The 20,306-nt window shown below is 45.9% G+C and overlaps 1 protein-coding gene across 1 annotated transcript in view; it reads right to left on the bottom strand.

Annotated features, from left to right (window-relative positions):
• Positions 1-13,593, bottom strand: part of PPIL2 (peptidylprolyl isomerase like 2) — a 737,332-nt gene extending 723,739 nt beyond the window's left edge. Inside the window, exons 1-2 of the mRNA XM_069620060.1 lie at positions 13,431-13,593; positions 5,555-5,604 (exon numbers count right to left, since the gene is read on the bottom strand). Of these exons, the coding sequence (XP_069476161.1) occupies positions 5,555-5,604; positions 13,431-13,462 (82 nt within the window). The 5' untranslated portion in view covers positions 13,463-13,593. The remainder of the gene's footprint in view (positions 1-5,554; positions 5,605-13,430) is intronic.
• Between the last annotated feature and the right edge of the window lie 6,713 nt (positions 13,594-20,306).

Raw genomic sequence — 20,306 nt, 5'->3', positions numbered from 1 at the left:
TTAGAAAGACACCACAACCAACCGGCACCAATCGGGCCTCTAGATGTTTATCAGATTCATGCTGGGGCTGGAACTGGGGCAGTGGCTGAGTCAGGAGGACTGTATACTGCGTTACTCTGATCTTCTAAGTCAACTCACCATCAGCAACTTGCTGATCTCCCCCCCCATCATCAGCTGACTTTCCTCTTGAGTTAATTCTGCTTCTCGTAATTCTGTGTCTGTGATGTCTAGTCTGGAGTCACTCACACGCTCGTACACTCCCTTGCGGCACCCGGATCAGGGGACCTCTCATGTGGATAGGGTTGTGGCTAGTCTCATTAGTTTGCGCCTTCACTAGCGGCGGTATGTCAATGCAAACGTTACAAATGCTGTGGAGCGACTCACCTCCTCATTTGCCGCAGTTGTCACAGGGGCCACATTCGCAAGTGGCTCAACTTGAACAGCTTCTTCCGCTCGATTACGCAGGACTTACTGTCTTATTCACGGTCACACCGGGTCGGCTCGCTGACATGGTAGCAGCAGCGTCATCCCACCAGCAGGTCCCAAGGATTGAGACACAATTTTTTCCAAGTCACCGGATTGCCTGGGTCTGACGACTGGACTCTCTGTGCTGGACTCAATGCGCAAGCGCTACACACCCCTCGTAATATAGGCTCCGCCTTGATGTTAAAGGAGCCGTCAAACGTTCTGCTTACAGAGTGTTTCAGAGCACAAACACACTCTGCTGAAAATGCTGGGTACGACTGGACACTCTGTGCCGGACATGCAAATAGACATTACAGACTAGCACTAGGTAGACGTGCACACAAACACGCAATACATCAGACATTCAGACTCATGCTCTTGCACTAGGAGGAATGCTGTCCGGCATAGTACGCTAGTTACTTTTTTGTTAAATCATTCAGAAACTTCAAGGCCTAAGAATGACTACTGTATTCCCGCTTTGAAGCACTTCACTTGTGTATAAGCGCAGTATAAATAAACAATTACAATTGAAAGTGCTTCACCAGTACCATTACACACCGGCTAGACAAACTGTTTTCACAAACAGGGAAGGGGAGCTGCCCCAAGTATGGCATGGCCGATGCAAAGTATTTTTTATATTTTATGGGATAGCCCAATACTTCTAGCATTCTGGAGGACAGCATGCATGGTGTGATCTGCAATGACTGGCAAGGAAATGGTTGCCTCCTCTATGCAATGTTTATTCCATGCATTTGAACCAATGGTTGAATGCAGAAATGTGCCAGCCTATGTCTCTTACTCGCCAAACAATGTATCTTGCTACAATGGATGAGCGCAAAGGCTCTGACAAAAGATCAATGTGCTTGCGCTACGTCACCAGGACTAACGATATGGAAGTACAAGGGTCCCTTATGCAGGCCTTCAAATCTCACCCAAAGGACCTATGGGACCCATTCAAAGGGTACCTCTTGCGCACCCAGTCAACACAAGATACCACCGCTGACCAGCAAGCGGGCTGAACTTATTGCACATATTCATGCATGAATGCGCCACAACTAATCGCTCAATGATGTGTCTGTCCCTCTGTACTGAATCCCACTGCACTGATGTTCGCCTCAGTTTGTTACTGTAGTGCTGGGAATTCTTAACTTGTCTTTGCCATGTGACAATTACTTTGTAATGCGTGATACCAGGTGTGTTAATAAAAAAAAATGCAGGTCTATAGACCAGAGAACTAATCGGAGGGAAGGGGCTAGGCCTTGTTTGGAGGTGGAGGAGGGGGAACCAGAGATGCCTAATCCGGTGTATTAACCAATGAGTCAGTATATTTTAATTTAGACATTTTTGGGATGTGGTTAAGAGATTTTAAAACTGGACACAGAGTGGAAAATGGGTGCGGGGGAGATTACACAATAAGGGATTTTGGAGAGCAGATCAGATGGTCGGACAAGGAGACAACCAAACAAGAGTGAGACAAGGAGAAAGGTGGAACTAAAATCTGGAGGGAACCAGAAGAAGGACACAAGGGCTTTTGGAGTACCATCCTTAACCAGGTCCCATTGCTTCCCCATGAGATGACCCATGATGGTTTACGGACAGCTCCAGTGTACAAAGCCACCCACAGAGATTTAAATTAAGTACACAAGTCCAACAGACCAAACCATTGGTGCAGTTCTATTTGAATGAATGTCTTTTCCTGTATAAACATTCATGGCGTTGGCTTCCTAAGTAGAATCCTAGTGTTCCCGGATTCATATTTGAATTCATTCCCACATAGCCAAAGGACGCGGTTCAAGCTCAGGGAAATTCGAAATCTCCAATCTCTCTCCCAGTGCTGATAACGATATAGTTGTTAAGGTAATTGTGGATCAAAAAAGTCCATAGGCGCCATTCTTTGAGAACGAGCACGGCTAAATGATCTGTTCTTTGGGAAGGTACCCACTCAAGAGTTCGCAGCCACACTTTAGCTCACTGTACCTTTCACAGAAGGGAAATAACCATTTGCATATCAGTCTTTATCACGCCCACATGGGCAGTCCAGCACTGAAATGCAACGGGCAATTCTCTTCTGAACAAGACTACCAACAGCAACCCCATACACGTGCTTCAGCCTTGTTGGGCCTCATCAGTGAGGTGGAGCTGTGCCTCTCTGAGCACAGTGAGCAAGAGGTCAACGTCTGGATGACCCTAGGAACAAAGGAGGAAAAAGACTGATATGCAAATGGATATTTCCCTTCTGTGAAAGGAACAGTGAGCTAAAGGGTGGCTGCTGACTCTTGAGTGGGTACCTACCCAAAGAACAGGTCATCTAGCCGTGTCCGTTCTCAAAGAGGGGCGCCTATGGACTATTTTTAATTGTGGATCACCTCCCTTTTGCCAGCCCCAAAAATTCCCTAAAGGGGAGGGGTGCATTTAAAAACGAAATTCCGAATTGTTTAACACTCCTCGAACCTTGCACAAAAGCAGAAGGGAGTTTAGAATCACTAGGTCTGTGCTGTGCATAAAAGTGTCTTCGGGGGTTAAGTAAAGTGAAAATAGCTGATGTAAAGCACACGCTCTCTACAGAGAGTGAGACTCCAAAATGAGTGGCGTTATTCAACCTGTATAGTAGTAAAGAAAAGGTGTGCTTTATGCAGAGACAGTATTTTCCTCAAATGTTGGTTGTGCTAGAATATTGCTAGATGGGAAAGCGCGCAGGCAGGTTAGAGATAAAAAGTGCTCTGCATGTCTATTCCTTTGCCCAACAGAAAAGTGCTACATTGCATTTAAGTTAGACCACATGCAAAGTATATTGTAAAGCACAAATGTACTGTCGGGTTCTAGGGTGCTGCATTAATTATCTTTACATGAGGGGTATTCTTTTGAGAGGCCTAAGAATCTGAATTAGTCTTTAGACCCATTTCCCCTTTTTATCTGTGACCGGGGGGAGGGGATACTGTAGATGTAGATGAAAACCGTACATGATGCGCGGTGCCTTCTATGTTCTGCGTCTCTAAAATCCCATCTGTAGTTTCAACCTGTGTGCGATAAGAAATAGTGCCTGGAAGGAAAGGTTTTGCGCCACAGAGTGGAGTGGCCTGCTTAGTGATTATTGGGCATATAAGGATTTTGTTAATTGATTAAAGGAAAATAAATTATATTCTTTCTGCACACCAGCCTGGGTCTTGGCTTGACTATGCAAAAAGGGGTGAGGGAGTACTATGGTGTTATATGTTTCAAAGCCAGAGATAGATAGAATCAAATTCATTGATCAATTGGTGTGGTGCTCGATTGTGGGGGGAGATGTGCATGGGGAAGGGGGGGATTTGTTTGTTGCCCCATAAATATATTCTAAAAACCCCTGTGAGAAGAATAAAGAGGGAGTGGAAACAATTACCCTGGGAAGAAGGGAAAAGGTCTTGGGAGCAAAGAGACAAAGGCCCTTGTTATAGGATTATACGTTTGCCGGTATCCAGCCGGTAATTCCGTCGGGATACCGGCAAACCTGCCTTACCGTCTCCACTGCCCAGTATTATCGGGATATTACGGATGGCAGAGTGCTGGTAAGTTCCATTCCCATGGAGTCCCATAGGACTCCAGGGGAAGGGATTGCTGGAATTAACAGCACCATTAGTACTGGTGCCGAACTCCCCAGCAGGTCAGGCATGCAGGGAGATCCGTGGCCCCCACCAGCAAACTTGAAGTGTGCCGGACCAGAAGAAATGCCAGAGCCAGTATTGCCAGCATTTCTTTCCGCACCGACACACTTATAATGAGGCTCAAAGACTGGTTAAAGAAAAGTCCCAGCAGGTTTCTAAGGAATATGAGATAAGACCATCAAGAGAGCCAGATGATAGAAGGAAGAGTACAAAAGAAAGAAACCAGGAGTGGGGGAATCTAAAAGGGGATCAAGTCCCATGTAAAGTAACTAAGGATACATTGAGAGGCTTAAAGAGTCCTAAGTGAAGGCAAGGGTGTGAGAGTACTCTCAAAACAAGCTGTAAGCAGCAGAAGCTCAAAGAGAGCACCAAGCCCAGACATGTTTTACAAGAGCTCATGGGGAGATATACAGAGTTTACCCAAGACGATTGTATAATGAAACTCAATTATATGAGAGAGTATTTCCATACAGGGACTATCAGGAACTACAAGACTTCCAAGGGAACAAAGACCTTCTTTTGCCTCCGTTTAAGTTGGTTAAACTAGTGGGTGGGTCGGGTAGAGATAGGTTTGGACCGAGAACATTTTTACTCATGGACTTCCTGACGAGCACCTTTAGCAATAGGGAAAGTTAGGCCTTTTCATATAATTTCATTTAATGGCGTTCATAATGTCCTCAATGAGTGAGACCCCTTCTTCCACCCACCACACTGCACACAAATGTGCAAACTGATACTGTATTTTTTACTGCATATCTTCAATGCAGTCCAATGAGACTCCAAAATGGGGAATACCTATTCGGGCTGCATAACTCCAAATTATGTAGTGTTTCCAAGTATTGCATCATTACCACAAGAGTAACAGTAATTGAGTTTACTTGTAATGCCACAAAACGTGTAATGAGGTCTTGTGTGTTTTAGTTAGGAAACCAGACATGGTCAAGTGGTCTTTCACCATTTGAGTAAACCCTTTGAGACAATTTAGATAGTTTTCCTCTTTCGTTTTAGACAACTCCCAGGTCCTATGCTTCACCCCTGGAAATGTACGTTTATCCACAGACCAGAAAGAATGGAGTCATTCCTCTGGACCAAAAAGGTCTACTTGATGTAGATTTTAATTTTAGGTGTAAGGGACAGAAGCAGGGTTTTAGGCACCGGGTGGTGGACTATTGATTTATACGGACATTCTGACATAGTTGAGGCAGGGAACCCTCCTCTTAGAAGTTAGGATTTCTCTTTATTTCTCCGACTACTAAAGGTCTACAGCAATCATCATGCCAGCTGTGTGTCAGTCTCCTCCTTCTGCACCCTTAAAGTACACAAAGCTACACTAAAGTCAATAATATAAATCATATTTAACCTCTTGCAGCACACCACACAAAGCACTTCGGCATTAAAAAGACATGCGTAATTGCAAAGCTTTGTTAAAGTGTTGGAAGGACAAGACTCACCCGCCTTCTTTCCTCCATAGAAGTGGGTATATTCAGCACATGTTATGTACCTGAAAGACAAGGAGAGAGAAAAGAAAGGCACATTATAGACTTAATTGGGTATATTGATGCGTCCCTGGCCCCCAAAACAGAACACAAAAGGTAGGAAGCTGTGGAATGGATATAGGGGCTAGAGAGGGAATAAATGGCAAGCTTGTGTGTTAAAAGGTAGGGTGCTTCAAAGAAAGAGATTGACAGAGAAGGTGCTGCAAGTAGTGGCATGCAACAATTTGAGCAGCTGGCCATTTGAATATGGAGCAGTCCAGCTAGAAGAGGTAGGAGATGGCAAAGAGCAGGCAATAAGCATGTTTCTAATGGAAGAAGGTCCTGGATTAGTACTAGCAGAGGAATGTAAATCACATGGTGCAGTGATGGATTGGGGGCAGCATACATGCGCAGGGCAGTAAGAATTGAATCTGAAGGTGATCATGGAATTCAGTTTGGAATCCCAAAGCGGGTACATCTTCGCCCAACGGCTGGGAACAGCAGCTTTCTCTAGGTCTCTCCATTCTCTATAAATGAGGTTGCAAACACTTTGGAGAATGGACAATCCCATGACCTCTTTAGGGACATAGCAACAGTAAGCATTATGAAGCTCTGCAGGCAGGAGTGCAGCTGCCTACAATATACATAGTGGACAAGAGGCGTGCAAACACTTCAAGGACATACCTCTTCAGGTATTTGCCCATGGTGAACCAGCCCTCCTGATCCTAAGGGTCATTTGTGAGCAAGTCTGTAGTACCTGCTGCCGGAACCAGGTCATCTGGCATATCCACCACTGTTGGGAGAGGCGGCCTTTGTGAAGCCAGGCAACCTACTATTAATGGCTTCAACTGTAACCACTCCAAGCCCCTTCAATTCTTCTGCTGGCATGCAGATGGAGACCAGTTGAGGAGGCTCTGTATTAGAGGGAGGTATCGCCCTTTGATGGAGAGGAGAACCCTTCTCCAGCTGCTGGTAATGGTAGATGGACTGGGATCTGCTCTGGCTTCTACGCCGTGAGCAGTCCTGGGCCCAGGAGTCCCTGTAGCTAGAATGCGACCAGGATCGCAACCTGCAGGGTAGCATTCTCCTATGCATGGTTAGGAGTCGGCGAGTGCACGTAATCAAGCATGTTGGGTTTTAGCAATTGCAGGAAACACTTTCCTATATTCATTCCACCGCCGCCATAATAGGATTTCTGTGGCGTCTTTGATCTGGAAGTCAAAAGAGGGGCGGTGCCACACTGCTCTGCACCAGCAACAGGGAAGTCTTGCGCTGCGTCGTGCCATGAAAGCAAGGGTCTGCCCAGAGGGTCCAGACTATGGGTGCTTCAAACGCATCAGGCTTGTCAAAGACAGGAAAAACAGGACATAGTATGGGTAGTGGCTCCTCTTATCCCGACTGGCTGCAGCAGGAGGAGAAGCCTCTCAGGTGTGTGTGACAGGTATTCATCCCTTTTTTTAAGTGACCTCTCCGGGAGGCGAGGTCACCTCAATCATAATACACAATCTCCAACACTACACCACAGGCACACAAAACAATCCTATATAAACCTACATCAAAATAACACCAACCCCATGCTATCTAGAAACAAATTCAACATAGAGCAACTGTTTTTTCTGAAGAGAAGCTACCAACAGCACTACAAAAAGGCCTCTTTCCCTTTCCCCCTCCGTCCCAATAACCAACCCTTTCCTACCCCCCTTTCTTTTTCAGATCCACCCAAGCTGCTGGAGAACATGAAAATGGGAGTGGTGCGTGGTATAAACAGGGCTTTAACTGGGCCGGGGCAGAGCCCTGACAATTTCCAAATACGGTCCACGAGCCGGAACATTGCCAGTGCTCTGCTCCTTCAGTTCTCCACTGGGAACACCCGACAGAAATTTAGCACCAGTCAGCAGCAAAGCAAAATGTTTGCACTGATGTGTCTGTGGGCCTATTAACACCGGACAGCTAGCATCAGTGTGTTTGTGTGGATAGGGGGAAAAGAGGTGATTGAACATGCTGTATCCACCACCCGCAGAGTTAAGCTATGGATTGGGGAGTGCCACGGTGTGGTGGGAAAGAGTTACAGTGTGTTTTGGTCTGAAGTGGTCTGCACTTACTTAATCACCATTAATTGGCTGCAGAAAGGGACTCCATCAGTCTCTGGCGACTTGAGCATCGCTGGTGAGTCTTTAATGACAAAAGGGGCCTTAAATCGAAGATGCAGCTATGAAGAACCAGCTGATGGATCTGCTAGCCTTAGGAGAAGAGGCTTGCAAAACATGTGGCCATTTACAAGAAGTGGCCAACGCCTTGTCGTTTAACTGGGACGGGGCCTAGAGGCTTTGTAAGTTCACCTCAAACCGGGATGCAACCGCACAGACTCGAAGGTGGACAGAGGGAGGCCTGAGAAATTTGAAATATTGCTTCCACCAAGGCCAACCGTTAATATTCTTAGAAGCCTCAGCAGGGGCTGACAAAAAGAGCCGTCAGAGATGCAGGGAATAGACAAACCACACTGCTTGAATAAACAATTACAGATGACGTGAATAGATAATCTGCCACTCAAGAATTGCGCCACAATTGTTAATTCAAAAATTTCAAAAAAACTCCTTTATTCCTTATTTGCCCTTTAATTCTTGTTGACACGTGTTTCGGCTACTCAAGAGCCTTTCTCAAAACAAAACAGGGCTTGATAAAGTAACCATCAAATTCCGTCTTATTCCATAAATCCCGGGTAATTCCCTTCTTTGAATTAACAATTGTGGCGCAATTCTTGAGTGGCAGATTATCTATTCATATTAGTAACCAAGGAGGTGGGGGGATTGGTTCCTCCAACAAATGCCACATAGGATGCGACACGGCTGAAAGGCTAAATTTAAACCCATCTAGGTCGCCAACAGGAGAGGTTGTACCGACAAATATCCCGAAACACTAATCAATTACAGATGACATCAAGAGAGGGAGCTACACTACCTACTGGATAGTTTAGACATGAAAGAAACCTAAACCTATACGAGAAGGCGAGAGGAAGACTTAGGCTTACAAATTCCAATAGAAACATGGTCACCGATCTGGACAAAAATCAGCCACGGCATCGAGGTGTACTGCCACTAAGCAATGTATTATTAAAACATATTTGAGCTCTTAGTATAGCCTGAAGCGCTGGCATACTTTCATACCAGACTTCCCACGTCTGTGCTGGAGGGGGTGTGCTGCGGTCGGAGGATTAGGTCACATGTGGTGGAAGTCCCCGAGTGTCCACATTTTTGGGAAAGAAATCCTAGCCAACTGCAGACGCAACTAACCACTATATAAATTCTATGTTGACTGTACAAGGAAAGTGTAATTGATATGTGTGAGAGATTTATCATCTGTATGCTTCACTCCCTCCCCTACTGAGACCCCCCAGCACTTTTTGCTGGACTTCTGGACCTTTTTCTTTCAATCCTGAACGAGTGGAACCTTTTTCCACTCATTCATTCTTTAGGAACTCTATTCTTTGTATTCTACCTGTACTATGGAACCTGTCTGCCCTATAGCTCTAAAGGCATCTGTGTTGGACTACTGCGGTACACAGCTCCATATGCGCAGTGTTGCTGGGGACCCCAAGGATCCTCCTTTAAGATTATTTTCCTGTATCCACAAGTAACTACAGTTACTAAGGATAGAGGAATACAGTTCTCCCACAACTCTATAGTCAGAGATTGGCACACACCACCTTCAGTGGAGTGCCAAATGGATACCCAGTACCCCCCCTTCTCTCTGCTCCTGTAACTTTTTAGTCACAATCTCCTAGTTACGGCTGGTGGCAGTGGACGCGTTCTGCCAACTATTGAGTAGTTTTTATACCACAGGTTATGGCCATAGCCTCTGTAGTGCAGAATATGGGCACCCAAGTACCAACTTGGGGTCTCCCTTCTTTTCTCGACCTTACTAGCGTGGCTGTTCTTGGTCTGGGAGGGGGAGCTCAGTGTGTGTGTTTTGCCTTTGGCGGGAATCCTTGGGTGTCCCTGCCTAGGCTCCAGAGTGTCTGGGCAGGCAGGAAGTGGGGGAGGAGTCTTCCACCCTCCTATCCTTTGTTTGCCAGAGTGCCTGAATAGGACCAGCCCCCCCAGGGGTCTGGCTGTCCTGATTGGACAGCCAAATACACATTTCTGTAAAATGTTGAGAGAGATTGCAGAGGAGTGTGTGCTGGAACTGTATAAAAGGTGATGCTTCTGGAAAGAAAAGTCAACCACTGGAAGCTGAAGTAACCGAAGAAGATGATGACCAGAGATGCCTGAAGACCCTTTGCAACACTGAAGTGACCACTGCCGTCCTGACCCCAATTTCTGTATGATAGAGGAGCTCCGAAAGCGGTCGACTCCTTCCCTTTGGCTGGTAGGAAAAACCAGTCCCAAGACGAACTTTGAATTGAGTCGTCTCCCGAGGTCCTAGTCGTCCCACCCTGTCATCCCACCCTGTTGGCCAGACTTGCAGAAGCAGTGATCACTGGTCAGGTGCTTTCTTGGTTCTCTTTCTGGCCTAGTTCTTTTGGCGTTTGCCCCACCCCAGCGTTGGTTGTAAAAAAATCCCAGGGTGAAAATCTCCTCCTCTCTATCACTAGATATGCAAGTTGCAGCAGTCTGTAAATCAGGCCACTTTTAACTGAGGATCCTGCAGAGGGTTCTACCTTTCATTCTCCACCAGCTCCATGCACCGCTGGTGGCAGCACTGGTTTTGAATACAATTGACTATTGTAACTCTCTGTATCTCGCTCAACCCCCCCTGTACATAATCCATCGCCTGCAGGTCCTGCAAATCTCTGCAGTGAGGCTTGTGGTTGGTGTCTCCAACCACACACCTAAGTCTCCTGTATTGCACCAGCTGCACTGGTTACCAAAACTAAAAAGGGTACAGTTTAAAGCCCTGTGTATTGTGCACAGGGCCTTTTATGCTTCTGGCCCGGAGTATCCAAGGGATACATTTCCTCCCTTTGTCCCCAATCAGCCTTAAAGGTTTCCTACCGAATTCTGGTTCTACAGGTGCGCGTGGCCCGTTTCAGTGGCTGCTGCTGAGCTATGGAACGGGCTGCCTGTTTCCCCATCGAGGAGCTCTGGATCATCTCCCCTTCTGGAGGCAGCTGAAGGCCCACCTCTTTCAATAAAGTTTCCCGGTTTTTAAATTGTATTATTAGTGGTGGCCTCTGTATCAGCGTCAAGATGCCTTTGGCGAATGAGTACTTTATAAACTCATCATCATCATCATGAACATTTTCTTCTAACCTAAGGTTCTGTGGGGGGAAAGGGTATTACTTACCCGCTTCCAAGAATTCGCTCCAGAGCGTTGGAGTGCACGCAGATGTGTCCCGGGTCACCCCCTCTTACCTATGACTCAACCCGCTGCTTGCGTCCCTCCATCGAGTCATTTAAAAAGGTCTCCCTTGTTAATTGTTAACTTGCTGCTTCTATAACACTAGAGACTGGAAGAAATCCACAGGAACTCTATGTGCTGCTGCTTGTCAAGACTTTGAGCCCTCTCCGATCTGCCTTTAGCTAGGGTTGCGTTTTGGGACTTAAAAGAATTACTGGGCGAAGAAACCCTCTCTAGAACCTTGAACCAAGCTAATAACATACTAACTAACCCTATTCCTCCTTTTAAGTGACTTTACTATATGTGTTTGCAGAGTCAAATTATTACCGTAAAAACTGTTAAAACCTGCTGGTGCGCGTAATAACTGAAAATACGATAACATTGTCTTTTCCCTTTCGAACGTTCCTACAAATGTAACCGCGAACAAACACAAAGGTAAAAGTGTCTTTTGAAGTGTATTCTCAAGTATTCCGAAGTGTTCTAGTGTAAACGTCTAAGTATTTAAAGTGATTCTGTTGTGTATATATAATAAATATATCATTTTATATAAATTCTAAGTGTTTCTTTGATGTGCAGGTCCAAGTAGGTTCAGTGTACTTATCTACAGCTCACATCTTCCTCTTAAAATAAGCCTTACTGCTCTGCCACTACCAAGGCCCTGAGTTAGTACAGACTGATGCTACGAGTTGGAGATCTACAAACCACTGGAATAACTTGCTAAAGTCTTACTGCCAGCAGGACTTTGGGAAAACGCTCCTAACAATATTATAGGGGGTAACTCTGTTCGATGTTACCAATAGAAACATTGAATCTCTCTACAAATTTACTATGCAAAGAAGAGTCACTAATTTAGACTGGAACTCACCAAATTTCAATGTCTGATCCTCCTGTTGATAGATCCTTCGCCCACGTCACCCGTAACCTATATAAATCGTGCCTGTTCAGACCCCTACTATCATTGGATACTAACCGTTAATGTGCAGAATTTCAGTACACATGTAACCCTGATTCCACTGTGCACTCCTGAACCCACTGCTTGACCCGTGATTTATTTTGACATTTTTATAAAATAAAGCAGAATAAAATAAGGGGCCTTTAGCACCGCTATTAGGTGCCCATCAATTGCTGCGTTGGCTGTCCCTGTATTGTCTGCACCTTGAGTGTATGCACAGCAGGGGTCTGAGGAGGAGGGAGTATCGATAAACTGGGTAATTAAAACCACGATTAGAACAGTTTAGTGGAGGCAGAAACCAGCTACAAAGCAATGTAAAAACAGCATATTATTAAGTCTGCATGTTGTTAAATATAGTTGTGTGTCTATAAAAAATGTCTGTGTGGATCTATGTATGTGCGCAGGTCTATATTGTCTTAGACTTGTGAATCCATACAGGTGTATGGGTTTGTGTTTATGTATTGCCAATTTGGGGAATACAACTATTATCAAGTTCATCACCAGCTATGCCAAATCGTGCTGTAGAAAGCACTTGATTACACACTTTATTCTTGCTTCCAAGACCAGCACATTGCCCCTGTGTGATTCTCCGTTCACTTTAGAAGGCAATAAGTATACATTATGCATGTTAGTGTGTATACACGTGCTGCACATACCACAGAGTCTCTTGCCCAGTGGTCAAAGTATACAAAAAGGAGTGGCACTGTGTTCCCTGCTGGCTTGCCACCACTCCCCACAAACGCCATTGCCACGCTCAATCCAAACCCCCAAACAAACACACCTGCTAAGTTTCAACTTATTCCTACACTTTTCTTTTAAAACTAAACAATTCCGGGACGGTTTCTTTTTTAAATAAAAGTATAAGAACAGTAAAACATTTTTTAAGTAAAGGAGCAACGCTCCGGCCCACTTTGACCCCTGCCCCTCCTTTGGGTCAGGCCCAGTACAGTTTGGCCACGCCCCCTCTCCACAGCCCCAATCCTCTTGATTTCATATAAAACACTGGTTATAAATCTCATTAACATGATATTAGTATGGACTGTGACAAGGAAAGGTGAGGGATGGATAATAGGGGAGAATGTCATGTACTGGGTGCAGATTACTAGGGGGGTAGCGTCTGGACAGTGTGCTGCGGTACAACATAGCTGTCAAACTTGCAATGAGGAGTTGCAATGGAAGCCATTCAATTCAACTGCATCGAGTTGGATGAATGGCTTTTGGAGCTTGACACGCCTACTAACAGTCAACTGAGAGCTGTGCTGAAGGCAGGGTGGGCTAGTAAGGTGCTAAATGAGGGGCAGGGAGGTCTCTGACAGTGTGGACGGGCAGACAGGTAGTGTGGGGTAAAGGGGTGCTAGGAAGGGTTTAGGGCTGGAGTTCACAGGTACGGTGCGAGTATTGAGGTCGGAAGTGCTATATAGTGGCTGACAAAGAGCTGTCCAGGTGCTGGGGCGCTACTAGCCATGTTTATGCAGCAGCCACGGCTGGTATAGTGCCCTGAAAGCAGGGGGCTTTTCTAGGCAGCACTAGCTGGGGCGTGCAGGGTGCTGGGACCAGCCTCACATTTTATCCTTCTGGTGCTGTCGCTTCCCCATGGTGGCAGCCGGCTCCGGGACTCAGTGAAGGAAACGGGGTAAACACCAGGATGAAGAATCGGTGAAAGGACCGGGAAGCAGAGATCAAGCAGAGCGACACTCCAGCGCCAGATGAGGCCTCTGCGCAGAGTGCCCGCAGCTGCGCGGAAGACTTCGCGGCCGCCATCTTGTAGCGGCGCTGGGTGCCGGGTCCTCTGTGGAGGCTGTGGGGTAGACTGCAAAATGCAGGCGGTGAACAAAGAAACATTGACAAATAATGTATACATATTTAAGAAGTGATAATGTTCGTTGGGTTTAGTAAATGTAGAGTGTTTTCATGAACAGGCCTATCCCCATACAGTTTATCGTCAAAACTACTTCAGACATTGAAATAATGCGATGAATTTCTTCAATATGAACGTAGAAAACGATTCCTTTCTGAAGAATCCAGTGCGCGGTGAAAAAGAACGCAAATGGCACCGTTACAAAATGGCTCCTCTGATAAACCGTACAAGTGGGTAACGTCGGAGTCTTTCCTTGCTTTCATTGAGCTTTTACTACTAACTTCTGGAATCCTTGGCAACAACCACGGCAGACTTTCCGTCCGGTCTCTTATGTGAAATTGCTTGCCTGTGTTTTAGATTTCTTTTTAAAACGTTTCTTCAGACAACGACATTGAAAATGCTTTGGGACGGCGGCGAATCCAGCCTCAAAAGTGTGCAAGGGCTGAAGCCCGAAGAACAGTTTAAAAAAGAGGTGGACGGTGGGTCTATGAGTGAGCACCCAATATCCAATCAATGCCCCTAGCGTCGTCTCAGCATGCCTGTATCTCCACAGTTATTGTTGGGTGATCGAGGGCCATGTGCCAGCAGGAAGATGAGGATGTGTTCTTTCTATTCGATAGGGCGCGTGCCACCCCGGCGTCCAGCGCAGGTGCTGCGGCCAAGAGAAGAAAACTAAACGAAGCTGTGGCCCAGATACAGAAGAATACCAATTCTACCTCCTTAGTCACAAACTGTGGACCGTTGTCACACAGTGCACTGGCTGGCTGGGTTGGGCTGTCACCGAAAACACACCGAGCTCTCACTCCAACAGCCCGCTGCACACCCTGTTCCGCTATACAGGAAAGAGGACTTTTTAATGCTTCTGCATGGCCTGGTACCACACCCAATAGACACTGTCCCAGGTGAGGGGATGCCTTCAGTCCTACCACAATAGTTTGATCCTAACTGCAGTACATGCTGTTAATGGCCTCCGGTATTCACTAAGCAATGCTTAGAGCACAAAGGGCCTGATTTAAAAAAATGTTGTAACATTGGGGGTCTGTCTTAAGCCACCTCTCCAATATTAACATCACACATTAGATTAAAGCGCTCCTTTAGGGGATATGGATTTGTGAACAAATGCTCATGATCATCACGCACTACAAAATCATTGGCAGATCATTTTACTCTGTGGTTTGTGTATGCAGCAAAGTCCCCGTTAAGAGGGTTTTAAAGCTTGTGAGATTTGTGGACAAGGAATAGTGGGTGGACACCCAATCTTTTTGGGACCAGCTATGCTCAGGCCATGAAGCCTTTTGACCTGGGAAGTGGTAACATTTTTACATGAACTGAGCCTTCTGAAGTGAGACGATAAATTGAAGGATTTTATACATGTGTAATTTAATACTTACTGCTATTTTAATTTTGTGAACAGTCGAGTTCTTTGACTAAAACAAAATACATTTAAAAAAAAGTAAAGTCCCCAATGTGTCCCTTGTCCCCCCCAGATTTGATGTGTCTCCTATGCCCCTGCATAGGACAAGGATGGTAGAGGGGCTGGAATTTTTTGAAGAATTGAAGAAACAGTTCATCACGTTGTTTGTCAAAGTTGAGTATGGTTTGTTGCTGTTATACCTGGTATGGGATGTTATGGTTGGCCGCCCCTCCCAGGGCTTGTGAGGTGTCATGTGTTGTTAACACGCATGGCACCATGTAATGTTGGGAATAAAAGGGGTGCATGGCTTCCCATGCACAATTTCCAAATACCAATCTCCGGCTCCTACGTCTCATTTAATACCTGAAAGTAGGGGGCCGTGCCAGGCCTTGTCTGGGCTGGGCACATAACACCCACCTTAACTTTGTGTACTCTGTGTTGTATAGGGGCCTGCTATGGGCATCCAGCAGGCCCCCATGGGTGCCAGGGGTCATCAGCACCTTGGAGGCCCAGTGCCTCTGAGGGTTGCCAGGGGACACCTGGTCTTATATGGGGGCAGGGCGGACCATACCTATGACCATGCGGACCCTTGCCACCCTGCTGGCTCCAGGGCCCCACAGCATCATGGCCTGGGCATGCTTATGGTGTGGGCCAGCAGGCCTAAACGAGAGACAGACTCAGTCATTCCTCTTTGGGAGTCTGCAGCCGTTCTGATGCATGTGCCTGCAGGGGCTCCACAGTCATGGCCCACGTTAAAAGGGCAATACACATGGGAGAGACACATTCCCTTAAAGGGGCAACACACTTGGGAGGGTCACACACCACACTCTGGACTTGATAACCCTCATGCATAAGCTGCCTCTCTGATCCAAACTGTCGTGCTGAGTATAATACAGTGCACCGTCTTGATGTGATGTCAGGTGACTTCAGGTCCCAGCATAGCAAGCAAGCAAGCCAACCTTTATCAGTATCTCTCCAGGAACTGGATGTGTTGCCTGCATATTACACATAGCCATAGCTGCCAAGTTTCCCAGTTGCATGCGTGACGCTTTGAGCCTGTCCTCATTTTTCCCCACTGCATACTAGAACTTGTAGGCTCATACTTAAAATGGGGAGGAATAAGACTACAACAGAGTGCTGCTTTCACCTTTCTTAGTTTAGGAGGGCATAATCCCTCCCAAGCCTGGTGCCTGGCTCCCCCACTGCCTAAGGGGAAGAAGTTACCATTTTGATTGTTATTTATTTGTAAAGCGCACTAGCAGCCCTTGGGCATCGAGGCGCTGTTGCAGTAGAGTGTCTGTGATACAAGAAGAAAAATGTCATTGCTCTGGGTTACAATGAGCAGCACAGTATAGTTAGACGTAGGTGGTTACAGATAAGGCACCTGTGGAAGGAATCACTGCTAAAACAATAGCAATGCATAGTCCTGAACAGGTGGGGTAGGGCAGCAGCACTTAATTGTGGGGTAAAGAGTTCAATCGGTGCTCAATTGCAGGCTGCTGTAATGGTTTCTACAGCTTCTTTCAATAAAAAAGGAGATGTATGCACTAAGCAGAGTAGGACTTCCAATATACAATATGCCTGGGCACAATGAAGGTGACCCATGATTGTAAAAGACAAGTCTTAATTTTCGTGATAGCATACTAAGTAATTAAGAGGCCCTTTATTGCAAATTTATTTGGTTACATTGGTCGAAACTACTAGATGCTCAGTGCATTAGCTCATCGAACTGGCCCCTCTAGCATGGTGGGCTTGCCTTTCAGTCATTAACCTGTAGCCCTGTCAGTATATCCTGTAACTAGTCTTCATGAAAGTGAATGGCAAATTGTATCAATCCAGAAGATTCAGGCGAGCGGGAGCCCCCAAGTGTTGCAAGGTTGTCAGTGCAGATCATTTAAGCGTCACATTAGCGGATATTGCCGGATTACTCCTAGTAATCTTCTTTACTCTGAGTCCAAGTCTTCTTCATCATGGTGCATCCTGTGTGGTGAGTACTCACCATGGAGATGGGTGCTTCACTGACACGAATAGAAGTGTCTTTCTCACCGGAGTCATCACAGCTGGATGGACTAGGTGATTCTTCCTTGGGTGATGGTGTTCCTTTCTTTCTTGATGAACGTCTGTCATCAGTGAGTACGGTCGTTCTCGGGGAGAAGCCACTATGCCAGCTGACCACCCAGCAATGGTATGAGAATCCCTCCCGAAAAGCCAATTGCAGTGAAAAAGCTCAAGGCTTAAAAAAAACCCTGGTCCAATATTTTTCTTCTTGGACGACACAGTCGTAATAATTCCGGTAAGAATGGTAGACCAGAGAAGGGATGGGATGGTAAAGGGTAAACCTCCCCAGATAGATCAAGTAGAGATAAGCTGGTGTGGATATTGCAAGGGTAGAACTGTGCATGAGAATAGCCAGATTAAATGAGGAATCCAGAGGAGAATGCAATATATGTAGATGAGGGGAAAGGAACAGCAGAAACAGATGGGAGGATTCCAAGTATAGGATGGAAAATTGAACAGGACCAAAAATGAAAACTGCAAGCAGAGCGAGACCAGCAACAATAACAGCAGGAGGCAGCCAGTTAGAATGGAGAACCAGGAGGCAGGGAGGAATGAGAAATGAGGCAGGATCGAGGAACAAAACTGCAGAGGCAAAGAGAGGTCCGCAAGAGAGCGAGCAGTAGTACAGCATCTCACCCGAAAGGTGAAAGGCACAGGGTGGCAACTCTGCGTGGAAGCCGCAGTAGGAATACATGGGGAAGCTGCGGCCGCCATGTTCCATGCAAACATGTGGCGGCGCAATAATGGCGTCTTACGCTCCCTCGTCTCCACATACTCCAGAAAAGACTGCCGATTACAGTATTCCCCCTCATATGTCTGATGGTGTTGGGCTTGCAAAGGTGTAGGTTATGGAATCTTTTCAATAACAATGGGGCTTTAATATGAGATAAGGGTTCCCAAGAATCTTCCGACTAGGTGTATCCTTTTTCAGTGTAAACAGTATTGCAGTCTGCCCTTGTGGTACCGGGAATCACATATATGGGATACTTCATATTCTTCAGGATCCTTAGACGGGATGTACTGAACCTTCTTTCTCTTAGTTGAGTGAAAAATGGTCCAGAGTAAAGGGAGCTAAGAGATAAGAGTGAAACACAGGGTGGAGTCTGTAAAGATTTGGGTAACTTCAGTTGGAAGGCGAACAGGTTTATCCTAGTGAGAGCCACAAATGGACCGATAAACCTGGGGGAAAGTTTGGTACCCATTTGGGCAGGTATTTGGGGGAAAGCCAGACCTTGGAGCCTACATCCCATTCTGGGTTGAAACTGCGATGGAAATCGGCTTGTTTCTTGTAAATACCTCTTCTTTCAGTGAGAAGAAGACAGTAAGCATGCTTGTGAGCCTGATGGCTCACTTGTAAGAGGGATCAAGAGTAGGCATGGTAGTAGGCAGTAAAGATTTGGGAAGAGCTTGGGGATGAAATCCATAAGTACAATACAACAGGCTCAGACCAATGCCTGTAGGTGTAGCATTGTTGTATGCAAATTCAGCCGTGGGTAAAAGGTCTACCCAATTATCCTGTCTGGGGTTGATAAAACAATGGAGATACTGCTCCATGGTACTGTTGAGTCTTTCCGTCTGTCTGTTGGTTTGGGGGTGGTAACCAGACGAGAGAGCTTGTTCGATACCTAGCAATTCAAAAAGCTTTTTTCCAGCATGTGGATGTAAACTCTATCGGAGGTCACAGACTCTGGAATTCCATGAAGATGGAATATCTCCCGAAAGAAAACTGTAGCAGTTTTCAGAAACAGTGGGAACTCTCTGAAGTGGTAGTAAATGAGCCATCTTACTAAATGAATCATCCACCACCATGACGGCAGAGTATCCCTTGGAAAGCGGAAGTTCAACAACAAAATCTGTGGAAATGTGACTCCAAGGTTTGGTCGGAGCAGGTCTTTGTTCAAGCAAACCAATGGGTCTGTTAGGCTTATATTTGATTTGGGTACAAACAGGACAGGATTTGAAATATGTTCTGACATCCTTACACACCATAGGCCACCAGAAAGATTGTCGGATGAGATCAAGGGTGGCATCATAACTACAGTGTCCAGCAGTCTTATTGTCATGACACCAAGACATGATTCTTTCTTGTAAGGATGAATCAGCTACAGCTAAGAGCTTGTCCCTAAAAACCATACTGTCTCTTGGGGTGAATTCGGTTTCGCTCCATCCGGTCTCAATCTTGGAGGTAGCTTCTTTGACTTGTAGAAGAAATAATGACACTGAACACAGAAACCTGTTTCTAGTAAAGAGGGGTTCTCGACGGATTTCGTTAGAGAGGCTTGTGGAAAAACTTCATGATAAACCGTCTGGTGCCTAATTTTCTGACCCTAGAATGTAGGTTATATGGAAATCAAATTTGTCAAAGAATTATGCCCGTCTTGCTTGCCTGGCATCGACACAGTCCATCTGTTGCAGGACTCGTATGTTTTGATGGTCAGTCCGGATAAAAAATGTACTTATAGATCCCTGGAGTAAGTGTCGCCACTCAGTGCAAGCCTGCTTCGTAGCCATGAGCTCCTTTTTTTTCGATAACTGAGTAGTTTAGTTCACTGCGAATAAATGTCTTAGATAGGTAAGCTATGGAGTGTTCCTTGGCATCAAACTTCTCTTTAAGTACAGATCTGAGAGCCCCTGCTGAGGCATCATTCTCCACGATGAAGGGAAGAGACTGGTCGTGCTGTCTAAGGATGGGTGTAATACAGAACCTGTCCATGAGCATGCGCAAGGCCTCATCGGAAGTCGAATTCCAAGAAAAACGTTTTCCCTTCTTTAGTAGGGAGGTGATCATTGGAGCTCTTTCACCGATATGGGTGTTGACCATTGAAGTATAGCAGATCCATGGCGATCCCTTGGTCAGAGAGGACAAATTCCAAATAGGGAACTGAGGTAACTTTAAACTGGCACTTTTCTGGTTTGACCAGAAACTGATTTCTTAATCTCTCCAGAACCTCAGAAAGGTGTTGTTGGTGTAGTTCTATTGATCTTGAAAAGACAAGAATATCATCCAGGTAAACGATAACCGTCCTGAACAATAGGTCAGAAAACAAGCGATCCACAAACCGTTGGACGACGGCATGGGCGTTGACTTATCCGAACAGCATGACACAGT

The sequence above is a fragment of the Ambystoma mexicanum genome, chromosome 10, assembly GCF_040938575.1.
Source record: "Ambystoma mexicanum isolate Mex_15411 chromosome 10, UKY_AmexF1_1, whole genome shotgun sequence".
Lineage (NCBI taxonomy): Eukaryota > Metazoa > Chordata > Amphibia > Caudata > Ambystomatidae > Ambystoma > Ambystoma mexicanum.
This window is presented reverse-complemented; position numbering and strand designations above follow the sequence as displayed.